The 15,203-nt window shown below is 45.0% G+C and overlaps 1 protein-coding gene and 1 long non-coding RNA gene across 2 annotated transcripts in view; one reads left to right on the top strand and one right to left on the bottom strand.

Moving 5' to 3' along the window:
- The window catches only part of LOC105416647 (uncharacterized), a 38,162-nt gene extending 37,529 nt beyond the window's left edge, over window positions 1-633 (bottom strand). The window contains exon 1 of the long non-coding RNA XR_964661.2: window positions 35-633. This is a non-coding gene — a long non-coding RNA (uncharacterized lncRNA). The remainder of the gene's footprint in view (window positions 1-34) is intronic.
- Window positions 634-1,598: 965 nt separating this feature from the next.
- sall3a (spalt-like transcription factor 3a) lies at window positions 1,599-14,941 on the top strand. Its single transcript, XM_011605368.2, has 4 exons — window positions 1,599-3,018; window positions 9,454-12,594; window positions 12,787-13,124; window positions 13,326-14,941. Exons 1-4 carry the CDS (start codon window positions 2,937-2,939, stop codon window positions 13,755-13,757), a joined length of 3,993 nt encoding a protein of 1,330 aa, XP_011603670.2. The 5' UTR covers window positions 1,599-2,936; the 3' UTR covers window positions 13,758-14,941.
- The last annotated feature ends 262 nt before the right edge of the window (window positions 14,942-15,203 follow it).

Here is a 15,203-nt window from a genome sequence, read left to right as displayed (position 1 = left end):
GGTGTGGGGAAGCCCAAAAAGTCCCTTTTCTTACCTTCCGACACAGATCCCGAAATGGTGAAATGTGTTTAAAAAAGGTCGTTTGGTTGATTACGCCCCCCCTCCCTACATCACTAAATCCACACGCACGCACACACACAAACACAGGAGCAGCGCTCTCTCCTGAGGAAACGGTCAAAGTGGCCATGCTGTAACATCCGCTATGGGACTTCTGCGGGACTCCTGTCATAACTAAATGAATATTTCACTTGGATCATTCCCGCAACAACATGCGGACATTTTAAATGTGGTTGACAAATATTACAGAGTCGCCAATGTAAGAATATCAGAAAACCCTAGTTTAAAAACTTGATATCTTTCTCTTTTTTTTTTTAAATTTGGCGAGTTGTTTGTCCATCCTCATCCTCCTGGACACTCGCGCCCCCCTCCCACCGTGCGCGCCTCCGTCCTCCGCACCGGATTAAATGGCAGCTCGTCTTCAACTGGCACCTCGCCTCGTTTCCCCTCTCTTTTCATCATCAGAAGAATAAAGCTCGGGCCTACAGGAGGAGATTGTAAAGGCTCTCGGAGACGCGCTGATCTTCATTCCTCCGCCTTTGTGATGATATTGATGATGATGATGGCCAAGTGGACAGTTTGATTTTTGTGCGCCGAGCTAGTTATAAAGAATCAATATTATATCAAGGGGGCAACTTTGGTGATAAAGGACTTCGGCCACTCCGGCTATTCATCATAAGTCTGTAGCAAGCAGATAGGTCAAAAGAAATTATATTGCTCTAAAGAGTGTGTCTCCTTATCTCCCGGCACCAGGGGAGTGGAGGACACGCCGATCGATACAGTAGCTGCCGTAGAGCTCCTTGCAATTATCAATAGCTGATTTTTGTCTTCCTGGGGCTGCATCTATTAATACCAGATAATAACGGGCTTTTGGACACGAGTTCTGGGGGATGAGGAAGGGAAGGAATTAGAAGAAGAAGGGGGGGAGGGAGAAAGTTGCCTCGCTGGACGACCTTGTTGTCACCAGATGTGCGCGGTAGACAGGAGGGAATAGACAAGTCGCACCGGCAGAGGGGGAGGGATGGAGGGGGGACGCTTAGGAGAGGAGAGGAGGGGGGTGGGGGTGTTATAAAATAATTTCTGTATTAAAACATTGGCACTTTAAATACTTAAGATCGTCTATAAAGGTCTTCATAAAAAGATGCAGTTTATTTTTAAATTTTACGTTTATGGACAAATTCACACATTTATTTTCTATATTTCTTATGCACAGGAGGTTGAAGGCCTGATGCAGATATAAAATACGATAACTGGTGTCTGATAGTCAATGCTTGTTGTATAGATGATTCAAAAACATATTTTCTTTCAGAGGTTTAAAATGGGCCAAATACAATACTTCCTTTTTTCTAATAAAAGATGGCGGCGGTTACATCGCTGATTAAAACGCCCACAAATGTGATAAAGCTTTCAAATCATAAAATAACAGTCCGAGAAGAGCTTGACAGTTTATCTCTCACAGGCACGTCAGAGAGAAGCGAGATATTATGGGATAGGGGGGTCAAATCTGGGTGTTGAGGGTGTGCGATCACGCTGAGGACAGCCAACAGTAACGTGGTGGTACATCCTAGTGGTGGCTGAAAGCAATGGGCTGAACCTCAGCCTGGGGTTAACTCTCACACAGCGCAGTCCTCCCCACACACACGAAGCCACGGCCAACGCCGAGAGACCCGCAGCGCGGCGAACGCGGCGAGGCTGCCAACAAGAGACCTCCAAAGTTGGCTTCGAGGTGAGCCTGCGCGCCCGGCGGAAGGGAAGACATCTCCACGCGTGTTTTTACTCCGGTAAACAAGCCCCGTCTGAGAGTTTGTTTTCCAAGTGTCGAGAAAAGAGACTTTTATTTGGAGGGGTGTGAAGCGCACCGAGGTGAAGACGCAGCACGGGAGCTGAGAGGAAGCGAGGGGAGGTGGGCGACGGCTGCACCGCGACAGTGAAGCGGCTCCACTTTTGTTGGACAAATTCATTCCTGATCACATTTGTAGCTGCGTTAAAAGAAGACTGGCCAGCGACGCAGACGCGCTTCAAAGTTCACAGAGCGGAGCTGCGCCTCCATAAAACATCAAAAAAGCAGTTTTACTCTTCGACCCTGCCGACACAGAGAGCAGCGACCACTTTTTACCAAGAGAAAACTTTGAAACACCTTCCTCTCAACATCGTTTCTCCCGAGGTGCGCGGCCAAGCTCGACGCGCACGCAGAAAGTTACCGGCAGAGAGGGAGCGAAACGGCGTCCGGGAGGGGAGAAGAGCAGAAGCTGAAACAGACTTTCAGAACTTCCGTGGGACCGCGAAGGTGATGAAGATGAGACACGCTTTGACGCGCGGGTCGCAGCGCCAAAATCGGAGCACTTCTGCCTGAGCCAGTGCACTTCAGGAGGGAAAGAGGGGGGAAACGTCCCCCTGTGGAAGACCCCCCCACAAACACCCCCCGTGAGCAGGGCACAACAAGAGATTTGGTGTGTTGTTTTGTTGGGGGAGGCAGGACGGTAAAGAGAAAAGAGACGGATAAAGTCTGAGAGCGAAGCGGCTAATTGCTTAGTCCGTCCCTCATTACCATATCCAATGCGCGTCCGCTGGACTGCAGCCAATCCTCCCCACCTTCACACGGTGCCATTAATCGCGGGGCATTATTCACCATCGTAATTATTATACCGACATGCGCAATCCAACGCACAAGAGCAGCGACGGCAGCAACAGCGGCTAATTTCCACATTTTCCCCTCTTCTCAATATTCCTCCGCAAGACTGTTTGTGAACTTTTCCTTCATGTGCGCGTCGACCCGCCGTCCAGCTCGCCGCTGATGCATCTGCGACACGCAGAGACATCGCGGAGCGCAACAGCAGAAGCATCGCCGAGCCTGAAGCAGCAGCAGCAGCAACAGCAGCATGTCCCGACGCAAGCAAGCCAAGCCGCAGCACCTCAAGTCGGACGAGGACCCCGCACTATCCGGGGTGGTTTCCGAGCACGGTGAGTGGATCTGTTGCCTTTCTTCCCACTCTCTCCTTCCTTCCTTCCTCGCACCTTGCCTCTAGTGAAATAAACTTTTTAAAGAAATGTATTTAGGTTGAACTATTTGTATTAACATTAATCCCCCGCGTTTTTTAATGGTAAATGTTTGTGGTACAGTTATTGGGCCGCTGCGTGATTAGGCTTTTTTGTTTGTTTGTTTTTTTGGGGCATTTTTTAAATTTCTTTTTGGTTTTATGTGGTTTTAAACATCAGTTTGACCTCCGGCACCCTCAGGCTGCACCGGCTGCTCACTGATAGATGACGTCTCGGATTAGTCCAACTAATGCATGTATTCATTTCCAACAGTTTACGCGTGCTGCATTTATATTAGAAGCTGAAGGCCTTTTTCAAAGAGGACTTTACGTTTTTTCAGAGCCTCCATTCTTCCCTGTTCTGGAGCAGTTTGCTTAAATCAGGGAAATCTTAAACTGGATTTTGTGATGGCGCTCAGATTAAATGAAGACGCGCAGTGTGAGAACGATAACCACTCCTAAATATTCACCTTTATAAACGACTGGCGCGGACACATCAAATTAACCGACATTTTCGTTCTTAAATAAATTTGAAAAAGCTTTATTTTAATTTGTTTTCGCCCCTTTATTAGCCTCTTTTGTCTCTCAGTGCCTGTCTGCCTCTCCTTGGAGTGAAACGCCGTTTCTGTTGCACGTCGAAGTCTTGTTTTTTTGTTATGGAAATGCTTTTTGTTTACCCCCTCACATAAATTTAGCACACTTGATTTGTTCTCTGTCGCTCCCAGCGTGGACAGGATGGTTTAACACAGCTCGCCATAGACGGCTGACAGAAAACGAGGCTGTTTTGCCCAGTGCTCCACTTTATTTCATTTTTTTAATAAAATGGTCACTATACAGAAAAACCCTCAACATACACAATATAGAGAGCTTTTACAATTACAGTCATGAGCTGGACACTTTAAGAATATGACTGTGTCGAGTGTTTTCTGAATTTTAGAGTCTTTATTTGCAGACCTGGATTTATTACAGCTGTTTAATTTAGTTAAGTCACGCGGAAAATACCCTCAGCCAATAAAAAGTGCTGTTTTTATACTCATATTTATGATCATATTTATCACATCCCTGGTGGTGCCACTAACCGGGGGATTATTTTTGAGTGTTTAGAGCATTAAGGCTGTGAATAAATCTGTGTTTTATTTATACAAAAGTACACACACATTCAAGCACGCACAGACACACACACAACGACACACACCTTTTGCAACAGAAAAGTGTGATGTAATCCCTGGGAAGCAGCTCGTTCCGCATGGAGAAATGTCTGTGATGGCTCTTGGCCCTTTTGCTCGGTTTATTCTTCGTCTTTTTTTTCCTTTTGCATGTGTGTTTTTTTCCCCCCAATTTTTTTAACACATTAAATTATTTTTGATTTGAGGCCAAATCACTTAATAATGCAAATTGTTCGATTGCTAACGTGACCAAGGATATCTGTCAAGCTGTTGTATTGACTCAACTGTCAGGGGGAAAAACCCATATAATTATAATTATTACTGATGTTTTGTATCCGGTATAAATGTCCAAGGCAAAAACACATTTTTGCACTATGATAATCCATATGCATTTTAACATTTCTAAATTTTAACACAATACACACACACACACACACTCACACTCGGCAGTGTCGGTAACCCATTTCTCCACCATTGTGCTTGTGACTGGAAGTGCTGGTGGAATGTTCTCTCCTGTCCTTCACCATACTACCTCACTTGTCCTGAAGGACAGGCGCCGCAGTGAGATGGTGCCGAACCTTCAGCCAGAGCACAGCGGGGCCATACATGTCCACTTAAACCCGATAAGACCGCGTCTCATCTGAGGCAAATGTTGAGAGTGTCAGCGTATCACTGCGGCGTGATCGGATTCCTCGCCACTCGCTGCAGCCCGGGTGACGCGTGTCCATTTCTGGGCCCTGAGAAATCATCTGATGTTCGAGGAATTCAGAAGCCCTGGTTGGCGGCTGCTGCTTGATATTTAGACCCTGATGTGGTGGACGAGGCAGCGCTTAAAGACTCCTGGCGGGTTGTGCCTTCGATGAAAATAGCCACAGCGGCTTCTAACTGTCACCGTTTGATTCTTTCTTTTTTCAAAATTTCCATCTGATGTGCAGCTCTTTCATGTTCTGCCACTGAAAAGATGAAAAACTGAAAATCAAGTGCCAACAAGCTTGTCTGGCATATCATCTCCCCCTCAGGCCTTCCGGACACTTGCCCCCCGGGGCATTGGGGGGGGGGTTGTGTGTGTGAGTGTGTGTAAGGGTGGGAAGAGGAAGAGACGGGGGAGGTGGGGGTCTGCCTCAGAGTGCTTTTACAAAGCCTGCTGACTTAACCTTTGTCCGGCCAGGTCCTGCCGTTAGATGTCAGGCTCTTTTGTGCGATTGGAGCCCGTGTGCCGTTGACCTTGGCAGCGCGCTCGTGTCCTGCGATTGGCTTCTCATCTCGCCACAGCTTCCTGTCCGTCCTGACGAGGTGCTGTCGCCATCAGGGAGTCGTCCCCCTCTCCCGTTGCAGCTCTGAGATGATTCGATTCCAACAGGAATATTTACGGCACGAATCAGGCAATTATCCTCACCCAACAGGTTTAAAAGCCGTTAATTCACATTGTTTGACTGTTGTTAAACGCCGGTCTCGTCCACCCAGACCCTGGAAGCAGGAGCGAGTGGTTACAAGGTGCAAATGTTGGCGAGGAAATCCATGTTGACAGTGACAACATGTTTCCCCCCGCGGTGGGGCTTTGTTTGGCTTTTGTTTTAATCCCCTCTCACCATTGGGTGCAGGCCCCTGGACCACCCACACAGCTGTGCCAAAGATTTCCTGAAGAAGGCGCTCAAATATGGCCGGGTAGTCTTAATTACCCCTCAGCACCTAAGGCAGGGCAGATGCGTACTGCAGCAGCAGGTTTAAGAGGGATCAAAAATCAGTTGAAATGCACACAATTCTGAAACTTTTAGGTAGCAGCGGCCTGCTGCTGGTTGTCGTGCTTGTTGGCTGTGGAAGCGTCCTCGTCATCATTCGCGGACCCACATCTTGACTCGTCCATCTGCAGAGTGCCGTCACTGAACACTCTACGGCAGATGCTCGCACAAACAAATCGTTAATGTTTTGGCTGCCCCACATCTGCGGGCAGCGACAGAGGCCTCTCTGTCAGCGCAGATATGACTGTACCACTCTGCAGCAGGCCTGATGACACACAACCACTTTCCGTGTCGTTATGGATACAGAAGGGATTGTGTGCAGGAATATGATCATATAATGTTAATGCAGGCTATATAAAAGAGGTAAAATCGCCAGAATCAATGTAATCTGGATGGAGAGCCACAGATCATTCAAAAATGGAATTAAATTAATCGTCTATGCCAGGAATGCAGACAAAAATGATCAAATTAAGTACTTAAAAAAGCACATGATAGCAGGAATTCTCCAGTTGTTGAAGCAGGCCTTTCTTCACCAGCCTTAAAAAAACCTGCAGGTGCTTCTGGTTTTGGTTGACTTTTAGATTCAAGAAGAACATATTTTGCATTTGTCAGTGTGATATGTCTAAAACAATAATAATAATAGGTATTAAACCTAAATTCATCTCGACTTATACGTGGAAGTACGCGGTCTTTCTGAATTCTTGCTCCACCGCTTCTCTCTCAGCTCAACCTCCTGGCTTTCACGCAATCAGTGGACAGCATGGATATAATGTGTCAGATTAGCGGTTTCGGTTAGCGTGCCAGAGATTGCTGAGCAAGATAGCGGATGTGTGGATTCAGCGTCCACAATCCTCCCATTGACAGCGTTCAGCTTAATATTTGCATCTGAGTAAATGAAGTCTCTTAAAGGAATGAGAAACGATTGGATTTTTTTTCAGCTGCTCCTTTCTCATGCTATGGGAAAATCAATACCACCCCCCCCCCCCATCCCCCCCCCCCCCCCAACGCACGCACACGAGCACTCGTACGTTTTCACTATCTTGGAAACGCATAACAACCACAAAATGTCGCCTTTACACAGCTGCGCACAACGGCGGCGCCCCACCGTTTCAGAATCCAGATGTAATTATTTTGAGATCCTGTTTGGACATTTTCAACAAAATTAGAAAAATAATCAGGTGCCACACCGATGTGGCCGGCATGCAGATATTGAGCAACTGCAGCAACACTCACAGTGCCAGAAACCTCAGCTTAATCCCACTTAAAGTGGCAGTGTGCACCTTTTCAACCAGCTTCTTACGGTGTAATTAAACAGATGACTGACAAAACTAAAACAAAATTGAATAAAATAAAATGCTCTTGCTTGCAAGATTTATTTTTAATACAGTATGAGCATATATTTTTTAAATGAATCACAAAAATGTTTCTCCACAATGCCACAATAGGCCTGTTTTACACACTCCAGGAATGTGTTTTAGCGACGTATATGTGTTCTTAGCATTAATCTATGAAATCTGTGCGTTCTTTGTCCCACGTGTGTGTGAAAGAAAACGTGTCAGCGTGTGCGTGTGAGGTCAGAGGCATACAAAGGCCCCCACTTGTAATTGTAGGAATGAATAAAAGAGATTGACAGTAATACCATTCTAATAACTAATCAGCTCAACACAATGCCTACTCATTTGGCTTGACCTTTCAACCCTCAATTATGGAAATGAGCCCTGCTGTCCGCTGCTGGGATAAGGAGATTTTTAGCCTGCTGTCACGTGGAACTGATGTTTCCCCACACTCTCTTCCTTATTCTCCACAGTTTTTTTTTTCAACTAAGGATTTCAGTCTTTTATTTACAAGACATGGAAGAATTTCAGTTTATATTTAATCATCTATTTATATTGTGTTTGCTGGAGAATTAATTGATAAATGGAAGCCGCAACACAATTTAAACATTAGTATTATGTCATTATTTTCACTTAAGTTAGAATGATAAATTAAATGAGAATTATTAAATATTGTCTGCCCCGCAGGAGGTAGGCGGACCATAATTGCTCATGCACACTTCGCTAAGGGGAAGATTTTTTTCTCAATATATCACTGTAATTGCAGTAAATGTTTAATGTCTGCTTTGCCACCACTCATGCCTCTTTTTAAACTCTTGATACATTTAATCTCAAAGACTATCACTTACAATTAAAGACCTTTAAGAGCTGTATTTTGTGTAATTTTCTATCCAAAAAAAAAACAACTTTAAAGGCAAATTGCAGGGGTACAATTACTCAATTATAACTGTGTAACATGGCTAAAAATGAAGTTGTAATATGCATTTTAATTTTGTACACTATAGAGCATTCCTATTTATTTAAAAAAAATAAGGAGTTTTAAGCATTCAAAAATAATCTTTACCTGCAATAATGACCAGTAATTTGTCAAATATTTAAGTAGCGTATATTCTTCATCCTGTGTAGGTGTAATTAGATTAACATGCCGGGGGTATGCCTGAAATCAAATGCGTGCAGGATGCCGGGGCAATGATTGAGCGCACGTCTTGCTCGTAATGAAAAGAAAATATGTACGCAGCCATAAACAACACACACGCACAAGTGCGGAGAGTGTGAAGCCCTGTGCCTGAACACAAAAATAAACACACAAGGACGGCCATTTTTGTGTAGTTTTGATCAGGTGTGATTCGAGGCCATGCTCGTTTGAGAGTTGCACATGGAAAAGGAAGTGGAGGAAAGTATGATTAAACATGTGGAACTAATCAGAGGCATCACTGCCATGGCGCTAGCATGAAATTTGCTGAGTTCAGACTCTGTGGCCTGGAGAGAAACTGTGAATTATATGTAAACATTTTTTTTTCTTTTTTTTTTAAAGGATTACATTATAACGTGGATATATGGGTTTAATTTTGTCTTTTTTCACGACAGCCTCCTTTGCTCCAGCTCAGGGTTACCGTAGCAACTTTGCAATGCTAAATGAAACAGCTCATGCATAGAAAATTCAAGGGGAAATGACTGAGCTTGATAGCAAAGGGGAATCCTAATGGGGCCATCAAAGTCCTGATTTGTACCCAGCAGATGAGGCAGCTGTGAATTGTATGAAATATTGGAAATCAATAGGTTCTATGGAATTTCATTAAGCGGCAGTATCCACAATTGATAGGCCCTCATAACTTGATGGATTGCACGAGAAAATTATTAGCTGGCTCTATGGACATAATGGGAAAGTAACTGAGTCTGGAGACTTTGTAAACTGGGACAATTTGTTCAGATTGAAAAAAAAACCCCAATATTGATTTTGATTATGCTAAAAAAAAAAAGAAAAAGATGAATCCATGGAGCAACCTCCTGGAAAACGTGTTGACTCATTTTTGATCGCTTATTCATTAATCATCTTATTTTTTGCTCTCTCCTCCCTCCTGTCTTTTCTCCACTCACCCCCTGACCTCCTCTGCTCCATTAGCCCGAGGTGAAGTACTGGATGATGCCGACAGCGGGAACGAGAGCCGCAGTGGCAGCGAGGAGACCCACGTGTGTGAAAAGTGTTGCGCTGAGTTCTTCAAGTGGTCAGACTTCTGTGAACATTTAAAAAACTGCACCAAAAACCCGCTGGTGCTCATAGTGAATGACAATGAGGACACACCTAACGCCTCCCAAGAGTACCCTACAGAGCCCTCCCCTGTCCCCAGCTGCCCCAGTGAACAGGATGACAGCGAGGACCCTAGGGAGGGCAACCACAGTCCTGCTGGTGAGGGAGATGACGTCCCAGAGACGCCAACCTTAAATGGGATCAATGTCCTCGAAAAGGAGGATGACCAGATGGAACTGGAGCTTTCTTCTGAAAAAACTATGGATCCTGATGAGAGGGACATGACATCACCTGAACCAGACAGCTCTCTACCTCAGCTCAGTGATGTCATCCCCTCTGCTCTCACAAGCTACGCCATGCCAAGCACCAATGTCACTCTGGAGACCCTGCATGGTACCCGAGTTGCAGTCGCTCAGTTTTCACAGAGCGTAAGGGCAGCCGTGGGCAATGGGGTCTCCACCATGGCTATTCCTATGATCCTTGACCAACTGATGGCCCTCCAGCAGCAGCAGATTCATCAGCTACAGCTGATAGAACAAATACGCAGTCAGGTGGCTCTAATGAACAGACAGCCAGCCTCACAGAATGCTCTCAACCATCATCCCACCAACCCAACTTTAAACCAGGGGCCTATATCAACCTGTGTCCCCACTGTTGCAAGTCATCTTCAACTACATAACTTCATCACCCCCCCTGTTCATCAGCTCCCTGTGAGGTTGCCAGCCACTCTCAATGGTCAGGGAGCTTCAGCCCAGACTTCAACAGTAGAAGGGCCCCTCTCTCATACAGCACAGAGTGGTTCTCAACAGTCAAGCTGTTCTATACCTAACACATCATCCAGTAACTCTGTTTTCACCGCACCGAGTGGCGGACTGTCATCTCTGCTTCCAGCCTGTTCATCCTCAGCCACAAACAACAACATTAGCACTAGTAGCATAACAGTAGGAGGAGGGATCAGCAGCAGCTCACCTCTTTCCAGGAATTCTACAACCCCTCCTTCTCTCAACCATAGCAGCCTCCTGAGCTCTGCCTCCAATCTACCACTTATACCTCATAGTTCATCCAGCAGCGTGATCTTCCCCAACCCACTGGCTAGTATAGCGGCCACAGCGAATGCACTCGACCCTCTCGCAGCTCTGATGAAGCACCGCAAGGGAAAGCCCCCAAACGTCTCGGTGTTTGACACCAAACCTAGCTCGGAGGATCCCTTCTTCAAGCATAAGTGTAGGTTCTGTGCCAAGGTTTTCGGCAGTGACAGTGCTCTACAGATTCACTTGCGTTCCCATACAGGAGAGAGGCCCTACAAATGCAACATATGTGGCAACCGTTTCTCCACCAAGGGAAATTTGAAAGTACACTTCCAGAGGCACAAAGAGAAATACCCACATATTCAAATGAATCCCTATCCTGTTCCAGAGTACCTGGACAATGTGCCCACAAGCTCTGGCATTCCATATGGAATGTCTTTGCCTCCAGAAAAACCTGTAACTACCTGGCTCGACAGTAAACCAGTTCTCCCCACAGTTTCCACATCAGTAGGCCTTCAGCTGCCTCCAACACTTCCGAGTATGCTGGGAGGTTTTGGTGACACTACAAGCCTCACTCCACTCAACAGATCTCCTCAAAGGCCATCTCCCCCATCAAGTGAGTGTGCCTCTTTGTCACCTAATATTGTTTCTGACAGTATGACAGCCACTTCATTATCACCAAAACACAGCTTGACGAGTGATGCACCTCCTCTTTTGAAACCTGAGGGTATTCTCCTCCCCCCAAGCTGCTCCACAAGGCCAGGAGAGAACACCACCACCACAACTACAGTCACACAAGCGATCCTTTCCTCCACTGTTACTTCCACAACAACATCCAACAGTGGTCAGGTCATAGAACCCACCTCCAGCCCCAATTCTTCTTCAAACCCTATCTCCCATCCTGTCCTACCCATGATTTCAGACCAGTTTAAGGCCAAATTTCCCTTTGGAGGTCTCTTAGACTCTATGCAAACTTCAGAGACATCAAAGTTGCAGCAGCTTGTTGAGAACATTGACAAGAAGATGACTGATCCAAACCAGTGTGTCATTTGCCATCGTGTCCTGAGCTGTCAGAGTGCTCTAAAGATGCATTACCGCACCCACACCGGGGAGAGGCCTTTCAAATGCAAGATATGTGGACGAGCATTTACAACTAAGGGAAACCTAAAAACACACTTTGGGGTCCACAGATCCAAACCTCCACTACGGGTCCAACACTCCTGTCCAATCTGTCAGAAGAAATTTACCAATGCTGTTGTTTTGCAGCAGCATATCCGTATGCACATGGGAGGTCAGATCCCAAACACCTTAGTCCCTGAAAGCCTGCAGGAAATGGACACCGACTTCTCACATGATGAGAAGAGCCTCGATGCAATGAGTAACTACGATGATGATCTTTTGGATGAAATGGAACAAGCAATTGACGATGAACCAGACTTCAAAGAGATGGACATAGACCTATCAAAACCCTATTCCCCTGGGAGCTCCCCACCAACTTCCATCATTTCTAGTATTGCTGCAATGGAGAACCAGATGAAGATGATTGACTCCACTGCCAGCATGTCTCGTTCATTTGGACAAAAGCTTGCACAAAACGGCAACGGCTTTGGGGGAGACAGTGACTGCTTTGCTGCTGATTCCTTGTCTGTGGTGGGGGATGTTGAGGGTCAAAGCTTGGGGAGCCCATCTTTGTCTGAGTCCTCCGGCTCCATGCAACATTTGTCCCCAGCTCACAGTCATTCTGAGAGCCAGCCATCCAAGTCCCCAGCTGCTCTAAATAATAACGGTAGTGCTATGATGGCAGAAGAGTGCATGGAGAGCACTGCACTTGGCTTGGCAATGGTGAAGTCAGAAAAATCAGAGACCCCGTCGCCTCTGTCAGCCAATGAGGGCAACGGTGCCCTCGACCTGACCGCCACTCAACCTGGCAGGCACTTTATCAAGGAAGAGAGCCACTTCAGCATGTTGTTTCTGAATAGAGATCGAGGTGAGTCAAATAAAGTGATGAAAAAATGACAAAATGAGTGCATCTGTGACTAAACATTCTAGGCTCACATTATTTCATTTAATTTCAAATATGTGTAATGTGTGATTGACTGAGGTGGAAAAATATACGATATTCTAAATTTTGCAGCCCTTAATCTCAGCAAAACCATTAACTTAACATCTTTATTTTCAGGACTGAGCACTCCTAATCTGGCTAGTACTGTATCCAACATGATCAAAATGGAGATGAATGGGCACGGAAAGCCAATGTCTCTGAGCGAGAACTCTCACCTGCCCATTAGCATCCAGGTACCTGCTGCAACGCCTCAGACCACCATGAGTCCCGGCGTCAACCCTATGTTGGCTCCCCCTCCTCCTCGACGCACTCCCAAGCAGCACAACTGTCCCTCATGTGGGAAGAACTTCTCCTCAGCCAGTGCTCTTCAAATTCATGAGCGAACACACACCGGCGAAAAACCTTTTGCTTGCTCCATCTGTGGTAGGGCTTTCACCACCAAGGGAAATCTGAAGGTATGAATGGTTTTGTTTATTGCCTTAAGCGTTCTTTAAATACTCTTATTCTTTTCCCAAAGATAGTACGATCTGTTCATACAATTTGATTTGAATTCCCAATATCTCAATTTATTGTATTTAAATGTATAATCTTAGCCCTAACCCTAAACATAAAATTTGGATTAAATAGGGATTATTTCCCTTGTTTGATGCTTTTAGGTTCATATGGGAACACACATGTGGAATAACGCTCCAGCCCGAAGGGGCCGTCGCCTCTCGGTGGAGAATCCTATGGCCCTGTTGGGAGGAGACGCCATGAAGTTTAGCGAGATGTTCCAGAAAGACCTGGCGGCCCGGGCCATGAACGTCGACCCAGGCTTCTGGAACCAATATGCTGCCGCCATCACCAACGGGCTGGCCATGAAGAACAATGAGATCTCTGTGATCCAAAACGGAGGCATCACCCAACTGCCCGTCAGCCTGGGCGGTACTGGAATCACATCCCTGGGAGCCATGACGGGAGGACTGGATCGTGTACACGCCGGCAGCAGCCCCCCGATGACGGGTATGGACAAGGCCGGCCTGGAGGTTGGAGCTGGACGCCCCTTCTCCAGGTTTATTGAGGAGAACAAAGAGATCGGTATCAATTAAAAAGACTTGTGTTATTCAGAGGTAGATGTTTGGCAAAAAGGCTAACAGGGACACTTTTGATCCAGTCCAAACTGATGCGTACTATATTATGTACAAATTAAATATCTTTTGTTTGATTTTGGAAATAGTATTTAGTATTAATTAGAGGTCTTTGCCTTTTGCCCAATCCCTCCACACTTGATATTTCGCCTGTACGAAGAATAATTTGTCTCTTATTTGAGAATATGTCGTCTTGCAAGATTTGCATGGTACTTATTGATTTTTACCAGTATGTTGGACTGCTTTTACGAATTCCTTTGAGAACCAGGATCCTGCCTCATCTGGGATTGAGAACTCATTCGGACAGAACTTAAGCCTAACGATGCGTTCAAAGACAGTCTGGCCTTCATCATGAACCCTGCTCATGATTGTTCTAAAAACAAATGCTTTTGAGTAGACTGAAAAAAGACTGAAGTTTAGTGTTTCTGTGCTCGCCTGAGTGTTTTCTTTTTTTCATGAACAGGAAAACTTGAAAAAAAAATAACATCTGAACTATTTTAATCTTTACATCTAGTCTCCCAGCATTCTTATATTGTCCTGTGTCTTTAGTATTTATGATATTGACAAAAAAGCGGGTATACAAAATATATTTAATGGCCCAAGCATTTTATTGATCCATTCTTTTCTAAACTGCAGGCTTCAGTAACGAATATCTCTTTTGACAAAGAAAACTCGGCGTTTCAGTTGAACAGGAAAGAAAATGGTAAGTTTAATGAGGATATTTGTCGAGACTACGTGTATCTCGTGACACGATGAAAAAAGATGAGATATATCCGAAGCTGCTATGACCACAACCCTGCTTTTAACCTTTGTAAAGATTAAAAAAGAAACGATCCTTTTGAAGAAATATCTATGTATAGAAATACATCTAAAACAGGTATGCATATTTTGTATCACATAAAGATAGACATCATGAGTTGAGAGTATTTGTCATGTTTGTGAATGCACTTTTTAAAAACGAGACGTTTTGTCTGTGAGTTGCCGTTAACCTTTCGACTGAGCTATCGGACACATGCTGTTTTTATTGTTTTCAGTGTACCACTCCTACGATTTGCCGAGTCGGTTCTCTGTTGCATCTGTGCTACTTGTCAGAGTGCAAACTCGTCACCCAATCAAAACCCAGTTCAATAAAAAAAAAAGAAACAGCTGCGTGTTTCAGTGATTTTTAAGCACATATGCACCATTGTACTTACACATACTGCTAATATTTAAATCCAAACTTTATTTTGAAAATTTTCTAACATTCAGTTAATTCAGTATCCTGAACCACTGTAGCAACTTGTGTATTTTGTGTAAATTATTATTAAATAATTAACAATAGTGTCTTCAAGATAAATTAAATATTTGACTCCTACTTTTCATTTAGAAAAAAGTAAATATATAAATAACAACGTAGCAGGAAAAAAG

The sequence above is a fragment of the Takifugu rubripes genome, chromosome 7 (assembly GCF_901000725.2).
Source record: "Takifugu rubripes chromosome 7, fTakRub1.2, whole genome shotgun sequence".
Classification (NCBI taxonomy): Eukaryota; Metazoa; Chordata; class Actinopteri; order Tetraodontiformes; family Tetraodontidae; genus Takifugu; species Takifugu rubripes.
This window is presented reverse-complemented; position numbering and strand designations above follow the sequence as displayed.

Coding starts and splice junctions, on each gene's coding strand:
- sall3a (XM_011605368.2), top strand. CDS start 2,937: ATGTCCCGACGCAAGCAAGCCAAGCCGCAGCACCTCAAGTCGGACGAG. Junction 3,019..9,453: donor CGGGGTGGTTTCCGAGCACG/GTGAGTGGATCT, acceptor CTGCTCCATTAG/CCCGAGGTGAAGTACTGGAT. Junction 12,595..12,786: donor GTTTCTGAATAGAGATCGAG/GTGAGTCAAATA, acceptor CTTTATTTTCAG/GACTGAGCACTCCTAATCTG.